This window comes from Pteropus medius, unplaced genomic scaffold (genome assembly GCF_902729225.1).
Source record: "Pteropus medius unplaced genomic scaffold, Ma_sr-lr_union100, whole genome shotgun sequence".
In the NCBI taxonomy this organism is placed as follows: Eukaryota; Metazoa; Chordata; class Mammalia; order Chiroptera; family Pteropodidae; genus Pteropus; species Pteropus medius.
The window spans coordinates 14,256,675-14,269,432 of NW_024354499.1; the positions used below are offsets into that span (position 1 = coordinate 14,256,675).

Below are 12,758 nucleotides of genomic sequence, written 5' to 3' on the forward strand. Positions count from 1 at the left end.
AAAATGATATATGTTCTACAGGTAAAACTGCATCTGGGAGTTGGTGTATTGATCATGGTCATCTGCTCTTTCCCTCTGGGCATTTGTGTTCTTGTATATTGTACTTCCTGCTGATTCTTTATGTTGACATTGGCATTGCCACAGTATATATAAAGAAAAAGTAAATTACAATAAAATCAGAACCAGATGTGAAATGAGAGATGTTTTAACATTAAATGAAGGGATTAAAACGCTGTTTGCTTTGTTTTTCTCTTAAGGCTGTAGTAGCTATATGGAGAAGGAATTTGGAGGGGCATCATGGAGTCCTTGGGAGAATAAGGATGTTGCAAATGTAAACAGAGAGGTACCTAAGCACTCCTTGACAGAGTGAGGTTGTTGGTGGAGATTTCAGGCACGCCTTTTTTTAATTATTATTTTGTATGATATGATTACATTTGTATATATTTTAAAAACTAATAATAGTTATTTCTCAGTGCAATTCCACTTTCTTTTTCAGATTTGTACTATGGTGGAGAAGCTTTCTCTGTAGAGCAGCCACAGTCTTTTACTTGTCCCTATTGTGGAAAAATGGGCTATACGGAGACATCTCTTCAAGAACATGTTACTTCTGAACACGCAGAAACATCAACAGAAGTGGTAAGTGAAGCAGCTTTGTGTCTAAAATGATGGGGTAAAGTACATTATTTTTAATATAAATAAAACTAGGTCACTATCATGTACCTTCCAAGTATACTGATACTGTTCGCATAATAATTCTTAAAATTAGGCTTTAACAGCAAGTTTTACACATCCTAGGAGGCTGCATAGATAGATGTGCAAGATAATTCCCCTCATTTGTGCACACTCGCCATTCTTGCCCTATTGCTAAAAGCAAAGTATGGAATCTTGACCAAATTTTATTTTCAATAATAAATCTTATGGAGAAAAATGACAGCATAAAAGGACTTATAAATCTTTTACTACTGATTCAGAATAATTAGTTTTAGCTGATAATTTAATATTTAAACAGTTGTCAATTAAAAAGAGTCATAGAGCACAGAATAGAAATTATCATTCTGACATTTTGTGTATAAACAATTAGATGTATTTGATCTAAATTTTCAACACATGTTTCCTTATTAGGAGCAGTAATAGTGCATGAACCACAGTTTGTTTTTTTAATTCCCCACCCTCCTTCCATCCCTGGTTGGGGTCTCCCCTGAAGAACTGGATCTCTGAAGATGGGGCGTCTCCTCCCACACACTCGCCGCACACACCCAGGGCCTGGCGCATCCAGGACCTGGACCGTGGCTCCACTGGGCCTCGAACCCAAGACCTGTGTGTAAAGCAGACGTGCTAACCACTACTCTATGGAACCACCCCCTCATGAACACAGTTTTTACAGATCTTATAAATCTAATCTTGTACACTTTTTAAAATATTATAATTACCTATTTATCCTTATAATCATCAGGTAGTTAGCAAAGGTAAGCATTGAAAAGCCAAATATACATTAGAAGAAAAAAAATAGGTTTTGATTGTTACTGCTTGCATTATTTATGAAAGAATGCAATTGGATGCTGTGTGTTTTTCTGTGAATTAACAGTAGTATTTTATTTAATAATAGTGGAGAAATATATAGAATTTGAAACATACAATTGCTATAGGCAACTATATTGCCACTACCCAACTGCATTTTGCTAAAGAGATTATAGATGACCAGGATTCGGTACTTTTATCATTTGTGCTTTTCATTATTTTTTCCTCAAACACTTTGTATTTTATAAATCATTTTTTCTCTCTTTAATATCACTATCTTTGCATATTGTTTTAGTAATAGTTATTTTGAGCACATTTACTTTTTTAAAATCAGATAGTACTTTTGATTATAAGGGCTATACAGCCATTAGTATCTCAGCATATTTTTGAGTTGATAACAGGGAAGGAAATGATAGACACTTGGGATATTTCCGATTTGTTCTGGGATAATCTATGTTTATATGTCATGATATATTTTTTAAAAATTTTCAGTGATAGTTGACATTAAATACATTAGTTTCAGGAGTACAGCATAGTGGTTAGCCATTTATATAACTTAGAAAGTGTGTGTCATATTTTTAAAGAATCCATTTCTTTGATATGAAAACCAAGAGGGAGAATCGCTTAGATTATCATGACAATGAGATAATGGTAGCTTTCCTAGCAAGGTATCTGTACTACTCTTGAGAGTGTGTTGTCATCTCTGGGTAGGGTTTTCATTGCTCTGTACTCTTCTCTGTATTGAATTAAAATCTTGCTGGGAAAGGTGAACAGGTAAGTTTTCAGAATGAGAAGAACACTTAATGTGAAAGGAGGTGCTGGGTAAGATAGCAGCAGGTGTTCGAGGCATTCATTCTAAATTCTTTTTCTCTTTGGCCACTGGTGTGGTTTCTGTTTTGAAAGACCGGTTTGTCTAGTTCAGTGTCTAGACAGCTAATTTCAGGTCAGTGCATAGAAATATTTTGCAGAGCCTGTAGGGAGAGTGGTAGAAATTAAAGATGGGAGCTTTCTGGCAATTGTTGGCAAATTATAAGGTAGCTCAGAATTTCTTTAAGCACTTCTCAACCTTCTCTTCTACTACCCTTTTCCCACTGTGCCACTCAAGCTAAAAAAAAAAAATGGTTAAGAAAATTATTTGAAGATGCCAAACTCAATCTCACTTGACAAATTGGTTATGCCCTTGAGAAGAGGAGCATACAATGCTACCGTCATCACCAGACTCTAATTTAAAAAACTTTATAAACAATATAAACCCACTAACTTAGGTAGAGTTCATCTCTGGGTCTTCACTAAAATTGTTGCTAGCTTTTGGACACTGCCTCTGTGCCTCTGTCTCCCTGCAGCATTCAGGTGCTTATTGACGCATTAAGCAATAAGAGGTTCCCATTCCCTTTCCTAAAATCTACAAATAAAATATCTAGCTTACCCCCAGAGAAGATAGAAAAAGCAGAGCTTACATTGGAGTATTTCTTCTATGTAAGCATTGATGCTCATATTTAGAGTGAATTATGGACAGGATAAAGCTCTTGACATCTTTGGAGTTCTTTTTTATTGTGGCTGAATCATGTTATTTCAAGTTTTGGAAATTTTAGGACATCAGCATACACATATAATTTAAATTTCTGTCCAAGAAACATATTTAAAACCAAAACTTAATTATTTAGGACTTTTAAATCATGTATAGAAATGTAGGGAAAATTAAAACTTTTGTATATAACGAAAACTCCCTAACATTCTATACGCTGTCTTTAGAAGCAGGTGATGGTTCTGACGTAAGCATTAAAATGGGGAGAATGGAACTGAGGAGAAAAATAAGTTCAATGTGAAATAATTCATACTTAATTTCAGTGTTCCACTGCAACAACAGAAAATTAGATGATAATCAAGTTGAACAGTATGCTCACTCAGATGTTGTAAGGACCTATATCTGTTTTGGCAAAATGAATGACTAAGGTGCAAGTAGCAACTCAGATGGTTCCAGTGGACCCAAAAGGAGTTTACCATATAGGATAGGTTTTCCACTGGTGCTTTTTGTATGTCCTCAAAGCAAAACTCCAGTATTCAGTCTTATATTTATTATACCTGCAGATTTTATAAGGTAAACTACCTTTATTTGGACACGAGATCTAAAAACTTGAAGTTGTCAATTAACTTTACCAGTTAATTGACTTAGTAGAATGTCTTTTTTAGTATAAGGATTCAAAGATAATGCTTGTAAACAAGTTTCGTTGTGTCTTGGCTTCAAATTTTTATGGCTCTTTTGGGGGCATCACTCTTAAACTCTGTTAAAAGTACCACATTGTATTGAAGGTGATGAGAAAAATCTGCCTTACAGGAAAAGCCTTAGGCATTTCTTGAGCTAAGTTTAAGAGCCCCTTAAAAAGGGAGACATGAATTATATCCCCAATTTGAATAAATAATGAAAAATACACCTTGATTTTTCAAAAGAGAGAGACTTATGTGAACTTTAATGGTGGCAAGTTTATCTTATCTCACTTTTTGATATCATTATGATCATTTCTTGATAATTTTTATAACCCTGAATATTAAGTTAGCACTGACTTGGTACTCGGTAAATAATGAATTAGTTAATCTGTAAGAACAAAATTATACTATATAACAAATTTAACCAGTCAGAACTTTAACTTTTACCAGCTTACCTGTATTTCGTGGCATAGGTCCTTTACTGGAAGTCGGTATAAAGAATAGCGTAAAAGAAATTGCGCTTATTGCACTTCCAGGCTTTACTTACACGTTTCTATTTAAATTTATATAGGCTACATATATAACTTCAAAAAGGCTATTTTTGTAAATATCTTTTGGATATTTAGTTTGGAACTCAGAGCACAATAAGCACATAAATTGACAGAACACATTATGTGGTGAACTTTCACTTCAAAGCCAGTTTAGGGAAACCTACCTAACATTTTATTAGAAAATGTAGTATTAAATAACACAGGAAAATTATTTGACTTTAAATTGTGCTGTCTTTCTTGGGCTTATGGTTGGTTAAAAAAGCAAATTCACACAAGGATGAAGAAATAAAGCAGAGTTTTTCTGAAGACAGTAGAGCTGTGGCAGTGAGCAGGGTCTCACTTCATTTCAGTTTCACTTCAGAACCTATAACTCCCCAGATACATCACTTTTCATTTTTTAAACCATGTTTAATTTCATAACTATACTCACAACTGTGACAGAGGAAAGGAATGAGAAAAGGGGAAGGAATTTTCAAGTAATGACAGGACAAAAAGCAAAGATGACTTGGAGCCTGCAGAGAGGCTTATATGTGAGAAAAAAATGTGGGCGTCTGAGCAGAAATTAACTGAGTCGTTAGCTGTAAAAAAGGAAGAGGGAAACATAGCATACTTTATCATACTTCTTTGCTCTCGGAAGGATGTCAGAAGGAAGGCTGGTCTACATCATTCCTGGGTTAATAGGAGCGGCTTGGAAAGCGAAACATTTGCTGGCCTTTTGCAAGACAAATATTCATAACTTCTGAGTGTATCTCTCTGAGTATTAACCAAGAACATTACATTTAATATGTAAAGTGTGAAGAAATACTGCTTTCTGAAGTCATGAAATTCTGGGAGTCAGGCACAATGGCCGTCAGCTTGATAACAAATTCAAAACATGGCTTCTACCCACACACTTTATGGCCTAAAGACCAACTAGCTCACGTGAACACAATTGGACAATAATCCAGGAAGGAATCAGAGAGGGCTTTTGTGACTTGGTAGGCCTTGAAAAATGGGTGTGATTTCAAAAAGTTGACAGAATGGGAAGGGAATGGCATTATTCAGAGGGACAATACGAACCAAGATATGATATTGAGAAAGAACGTAATAGATGGAGGGGCTGGTAAGGCATTGATTGTTGTGAGAAATAAAATTGAATCTGCCAAGTAAGGGCAAATAATAGAGAACCTTTAAAACCAGAATGTTTGCCCACTTGGTTTGGTGGACAATAAAGAGAAATTTTGACACCTGTACAGAGGAATGACATTACTTTCTCTACCATCATGCCACAGAAGCTATTGTTTGGGAAGGGAAGGATGGTGACATTTGAGTGACTGTAGATCTTTTGAAGCAGGATGAACCTAATTGTAATGATTATGTGGATGAGCATGGATCACAAAAGGGTAGAAATTTCAAAAAAGCTGTGCTGCCTACTATAAGATTGTGCTTGCCGGAGAAATGATGCATCAAACATTTGGTGTCACCAGAAAGTAACAATAGAAGATGATGTAGAGAAATCACAACTTTTGAAGAGATACTCTCAAAAGGAGAATGTTTCTCATGGATCTAAAACTAACTCGGTAAAAGACATAAATGAGTTTATCAAGTTTGTGATCCAGAAATCTAGTAAAGAAATGCCAGTTGCCAAGGCAGTTATTTCACTTAAGATATTTGCTGTTAACAAGAAACATGGTGTCCCAGAGTTCTCAAGGGAAGTTTCACAGGTCTGAAAAGATGATGCATTAAATTCGCTTGGCCTCATTTTAAAGAACTAGCCTAGCTCCCTGGTATCTACTGAATGATTTTGGTGAAAAACCAATCTGTATAATGCTGCAGACTAGATTCAGTTAAAGCCAGGTTATATGGTGGATCAGGTAGGCAATTTTTTAAAATGCATTTTTCTGTGGCAGTAAACAAAATGGACAAGAGACTTGTTATGAAGCCTTTCAAGAAAAAAAGGGGGGAAAGAACTCATTACATCATGAATTTAACTGTTTTTCTATCGTTTTTAAAGCTCTGCACAGTACCCAGAGAGAATGCCGTTGGGTGTGGGTGTATGAGTTTAAGAAAGGCTGGGGGAAATCCAAATTTGCTTTAGACTGGTTGATAATTGTATGGGGAAGAATGTGTGGTGCTCTTGTTTAAAAACAAGAATCGAGCATTGCTGACTTCAGATTATTTTTTTATAGAGGTAGCATGCTACAGGGGAAAAGTTTTGTAAATTCCTAGTGACTTGGCGTTTACATATGGAATGATGTTCTAGACATCGGTGACCGCCTATGTTAGGAATCGGCACTGACTGGTTGCTTGCTGGCAGTCATGTGCTGGGACCACGTGGGAAAAATGGGAACTCCATTATGTGCTTACCATGGTATCTCATGACAGTACGTTGGTAAAGGCTTCCCTTCCAAAAGGGCTGCAGATAAAAAGCACGACAGATGGTGACCCTCTGCAATATAAAGCAGAAGGGAAAGACCAGAGCTGTAGCAAAGACAGCATAACAAAGCTGGGATGAGGGGAGGGAGTGTTGGGGCGGGGTGCGGATAAGTAACAATAATTTTTGTGAATAAGGATTGGGGGCATGTGGTAAGTAATAATGACATTTGGTTAAATAATAACGGTAAATATTTGTTATTTTTCAGTACATTCTATATTTAAGCTGTATTTGCCAAATTTATTCACTTATAAGATAACAGGGACCCATATCAAAAATACAGGATCTTGAAACTCCTAGAATCAGTTTCCAGGTAGGGGCTGGGGAACTATGTTTTTAAAAAGTGCTCCAGATGATTTACATCCTGAATCAAATTTAAGAAACACTGACTTAAGCCACTTCGGTAAGCTTTAATGTTGACAAGTTGCCATAATTTTAAGTTAATGTTTACTTGGAATTTTCTTGTTCGAGTAATAGATATTACTATATCGTGTGACAGTAGAAGTGTGATAAATATTAATGTTGACAAACTGTCATGATTTTAGTCATTAGTTTATCCTTTGTATTGAATTTTCCTGTCCTGTAAAAGGTATTAGGTACTATCATGTGGACATAAAGACACACATAAAACTAAGCAGTATTTGTGTCCCTGAATACCAGGGTAGCTTTCTGTCTGTCCTTATTCCCACCCCTACATCTCTGTTTATCCTGCCCCACTTCGCTCTTGTTTTTCTTTCTTCTTCTTGTTCCCTCCATTACCTCTCAGAAAATACAACTTTAAGTTACCAAAGTTCTTATTCTAAAATATGAATTAGCTTACTAAGTAATAATGTGAAATTTAAAAGGTGACCAGGCACCTGGTCCAGTCCCATCAGCAGTGGAGCTTAGTTTTCCTTTCTAAGTTCTTATCCGAGTTAACTTTATGTGGCCCAAGTGTGGCACCATCTTCCATTTGGTTTTAATTTAGTGTCTTGATTTTCCTGAGCCAGCTGCTAAACCAGGTGATCCTCCCACCCCAGTAATTCTTTATCTTGGTAATTAATTCTTTATCCCAGTAATTATAGAAGTTTAAATATTTGTTTTTGTATTATTTCTTGCTGAATGAAGCAGTTCTGAATACCTTCATCCTGCTATCTTAGCACATTTACTACAATGAAATCTAAAAGACTTTGAGTTATAGAACTGAAATTAATATACAGTGTTAAAAGATCTTGATTGGGTTTCTGGTTTACACCCCCATCTTAAAGCTGCTTTTCTTTGTAGGAGATTATCAGTCTTATTAGAATACTCTTAGTATGTTTGTTACCTATACTTTCTTATTTGTCTTCCTTCCAAGAATACATATTCTTGAGACTTTTCTCATCTAAGAACATTTACATGCGTCCTCAAAAGTACTGAAACTTCTGCAGCTATCTTTGTGCAATTCAAGTTGTTCATAGATTTTACCCAAAGGCCACTCTCAAAGGAAGATACCTTTTGCTTTTTGGTGTTATTTTCTCTGGGTGAAAATCTTATAATATTATAATAATAGTCCAGCACCTGTTCATTATTGCAAAATGCATTCTCAAAAATATCTAAGCTGATTTGTTTGTTTTATTTTTAAACAGCTGGAGTTGTTTCTGCTTCTCTAAATCTTGTTGGTCTTTTTGCTTTAAGCAAATCTAGTCACAATTCCCAAGCAAGACATACAAAGTAAAATAAGTGTATCAAATATTACCACTCAGTGTCACAGCACAAGAATGGTACATACAGTAAACCTAAATTCCCAGTAAAGAGAGAATTGATAATCTGTAAACTTGTGAGCAGATACAATTGCTTTTCTCTCTGACAGAGAAAAAAAAAGTATCCGACCACTCTTCTGTCTGTCATTTTCTAAGGAGGGCACACGCATGTCTATTTACCTCTTTTTTTCCTTTGCCTCACATCCCTTTGTGACCTCCCTACTTTTTTTGCACTGTCATGCTTCAACATTATTTCTCAAAAGCATTTTACGTTTTCTTGAGGGTATTTCTCAGAGTCTAAAGCAAATAACCAGGACAGCTGGCTGTTTGGGCATAAGAACTGGAATCACAATAGAACTCAAAATATCAGGGGACTTCTGCTTTCTAGTCATTCGAAGATGGGGTTTGTGTTTACTTAGACTGTAGAGATCAGAGTAGTTTGTTTTTTCCCTCCATATTCCAGTGTCGTCCTTTCAAGTCTCACCTTTCCCCTGCCTTCCTATCTCCAGTGCCACTCTCTCCTCCCACACTGCTGTTAAAAGCAATAAAGTCGACCAATTGCCTGAATTTTTCTCCAAGTGAAAGAATTTAAGCACATGACACATGTACTGGCAAGATGAATCACATATCCTATCGACAGCTCTTTCATCCCTAGAGAGGCACAAGCCTAAGACTTTAACTGTATATTTCCTTAGAGCTTTCTTTGGCTGTGCTCCTTTGCATTAGATGTGTCTTCTTGGCTCTGTTCTTTAAGATTGAAGTTTTTCATGCTTCAGGGCTTGGCCTCCACTCTTGGTCCATCATCAGCCCATTTGGACTTCTGAAGAGTAAGGGCCTTTCCTCTGAAAGTTCCTCATTCTTTCTATCCTTCCCCTCCCCTGCCTTCTTTCACCACTTTTGTTGAAAATACTGTTTCAGAAACCACATTTCCAACCTATCAAGCCTCTTCTGCCTGCCTATACACCATTTTATTCCTACTTTCTCTTTACCTTGCCCTAAGGCCCTCAGGGACGTTGATCTTCTAATCCTTGACCTTGCCCTGCTCATTAGTTTTTGTCCCACCTCCTGTCCATCCCTCTGGGAAATAAGGCTCTAAAAATGGGCTCCCACCTCCCCCCTTTTCCCTCTGGAAGTCCCATTAATGAAGTTATAGAGCACATTTGCATATAATCATTATCTGTCTTACCATATCACACTTAAAGTTTGTGCTATTTCATTTTTATAAGACTTTTGCTGTCTTATTTGGAGATTGGCCCTCAAATATAGCTTATTTTGGGTAAGCTTATGTCTCAATCTTTAGCATTCAAGACTGGACTTAGTCAGACACGATGTGCACTAAACAGCACATTTTAAAATTTCTTATGGAAACTATTTTTCTAGACCATATAAATGAATCAGCCAGGCTGTTAGAAGGCTCAAGTTTGAAATGTCTATCTACAACTTTTGTGTCTGACCCTGAGAGAGAGTGTCTGTTTTTGTTGCGTAAGAACATTGAAGGTGCTGTAGTTCTTGTTCAGGCCTCCACTACTTTTTACTAGTTTAAGATCTACTGTGTTTTTGCATGGTTAAAACTTGGTAGTAGTAAAATTTATAGTAAAATATTCATCCAGAAAGATGTCTGATCAGTGTTCATCTATTAAATCTTCTTTCTTTATTTTCATTTCAGATTTGTCCAATATGTGCAGCATTACCTGGAGGTGATCCTAATCATGTCACGGATGACTTTGCAGCTCACCTTACACTTGAACACAGAGCCCCTAGAGATTTAATATCCTTTTAAGAGGCAACAAAGGAAAGAGTTGTTTGTAACATTTGTCATTTTGATTATTTTTAAGGACAGTATCCCCAAAGAGAAAAACTAACTTCCAATTTATTTTAGTTTTACTGTTTTTCTAAAAGTGATGCAATGTTGAGGTGCAATTTCTTATTTCTCTTTTTAGATATTTGACCAATCTTCAGGAGAGTGTTTTCATAAAAAGAGGAAAATACTAGTCCAAATTAAAATTAATTAACTATAAGGATTTATTTGCTTCCCCTCCGTGTTCTCTGTTGCCTTCCCCTGTTACAGGCAGGATGTTAGTAGGCAGGTGTATATTTGGGGCTCTTTTCCCTTTTGGAGTACCCTTCTCCAGAGAAAGACATTTCCTTCCCAGTCTCTGAGTAGGATAGCATAAAATCAGGTCAAGCTCTGCATTCCTTGATTGCTTTCATTTCTGATTCCCCTTCCCAATCCTATCTCACCTCAGGTCTTGGCCGTGTTCCCTGTAATCTCCCAAGAGTTTACTGGCCCACCAGAGTGAGTAATTTTGTAGATTATGTGCTTCTGATTTCAGGTTACCGATTGTTTTTCTGAAACTATCACCTATTAACTTAGGATTCTGTTCTCATGTAAAGGTTTCAGTGCTTGTTGCAATTTAAAGCAATTCAAGAGCTAATCTCAATTTCTCTCTCTGCCCGACTGTATTCTTACTCTTTTGATTGCCTCCTGGCAATCATAATTCAACCTTAGACCTATTAAGGGAGAAACTGGTCTGGTCACTCATTTTTTTTATCCTACAGCTCTTATCTCTTGCTCACAGTTCCTGATTTTCTAACTGGAAATATGATCCTTTAGAGTTAGGGAAAGATAAGTGAAAACTAATGGAAAGTAAAGATATAGACCCAACCTGAGAAATTAGAATGTAAGCCTGACCTGAGCTAACCTCGGAGCTAGTACTCAATGAACAGAAGAAACTACTCTTTATCCTAAGTGCAGGAACACTAAAATCAAAATGAAGAAAGCAGTGATTTTCTTTTTTAAGTGAATAAGAAAACCCAAATGGGCCAAAAAATACATAAGCCTTTGAGTCATTTTGCATTTTGTATAAAAGAATTCTATAACAATACCCATGCTTGATCCATGCTTCACTCCACCTTTATGGAAAAGCTAGGCAAATAACTTAAAACCAAACTTAACTTTTTCAGTAAGTTTAAGGGCCTCTAGTGAAATTGGTTTCTATTCAGTAGAATGTTCCACATTATCTACATCTATTATGATTTTTTATAAGTCATTGGTTACCAAGAAAAAATTAAATTGTGCAAAATATAAGAGTAGGAGATGGCTTATGTTATATTTTATATGTTATATTTTAGATTCCAAAGGAACATTACCATGAAGTTCTAGAAAAAAGTATGTTGGCATAGCAGTTATTCTGGAAGCATACTAATTTTCAGGTACTTAAGATGCTACTGTGTGGTAACTTTGTTTGACATGAGGGAATGGTTTCTCTGAATGCCTCCAAAGTATCAGAACCCTTTTTTTTAGCAACAGCATTAAAAAAGAATTTAAAGACAGTTTAAAACTGGTAAAAGGACTCTTACACCTGAACTTATTCATACTGTTTCTTTCTCATTACAGATGATAATTGAGATATGGTTAGCTTACATATTAGCATATTCTCCTCAGATATAAAAACTGATGCTTATTGATTGTGGTCACTTTGTTATGAAAATATATGAAATTCAGTACCTAAATCAGAGTAAGAGAATGTGTCACCTCAGATGTTTGACTGGGTGATGCCCTTCACTTCATCTGGCAATGTTATTCTGGTCATTGCACCTGGAGCCTAGGAAGAAATTTCTTCCCACCTGGAGAAACTTTTTTTCCCTTTGAAAATAGACACACATAATATATACATACTCACATGTTGCTTTATATTTGTGTCTTTTTTTAGAGTTAATAGCCCTTATAGATACAGTAGTGATGTTTGCATTCTAAATGTGCTATTTTAAATTGCTTACCAATTTAGGAAATCTGTATGTCTAACTAGCAAAGGCTTGAGTGATTTTTTTTTCCCTTTCTCTAAAAACTCGGGTCTTTCCTTAACTTTGGAGTTATGATGAATCGAGTGGTGTTCGACATGTACGTAGAATGTTTCACCCTGGCCGGGGATTGGGAGGTCCTCGTGCTCGTAGATCAAACATGCACTTTACTAGCAGTTCTACTGGTGGACTTTCTTCTTCTCAGAGTTCATATTCTCCAAGCAATAGGGAAGCCATGGATCCTATAGCTGGTAAGTTAGTTTCATATTAATACTGGAAATGGCTGGGGAGGGAGCTCCCTTTAAAATTTTTTGATGAGATTTTGTTCTTAGTCTCATCACACTCCTATTCTCCTTCCTAGAATTCCCAAAAGTTTTTAACTATTAAGTGTTTTTAAAATAGACAATATATTCATATTATTCTGGCATTTCTCTAAGTACGTAGAAGCATAAGATTATAAGAAATGGTTCTATGTTCTGTTTGTGGCCTGCATTGGAACCCAAGAAAATCATAAAAGATATCAGCTGAAAGACCTCCAGAATTCCATGG

General features: G+C 36.1%; 1 protein-coding gene across 3 annotated transcripts in view; it reads left to right on the forward strand.

Moving 5' to 3' along the window:
• The window catches only part of KCMF1 (potassium channel modulatory factor 1), a 63,057-nt gene that overhangs the window by 43,130 nt on the left and 7,169 nt on the right, over positions 1 to 12,758 (forward strand). For all 3 annotated transcript variants that reach the window (XM_039852722.1, XM_039852723.1, XM_039852721.1), the window contains 3 exons: positions 497 to 636; positions 10,075 to 10,176; positions 12,286 to 12,460. In XM_039852722.1, coding sequence (XP_039708656.1) covers positions 497 to 636; positions 10,075 to 10,176; positions 12,286 to 12,460 — 417 coding nt within the window. The remainder of the gene's footprint in view (positions 1 to 496; positions 637 to 10,074; positions 10,177 to 12,285; positions 12,461 to 12,758) is intronic.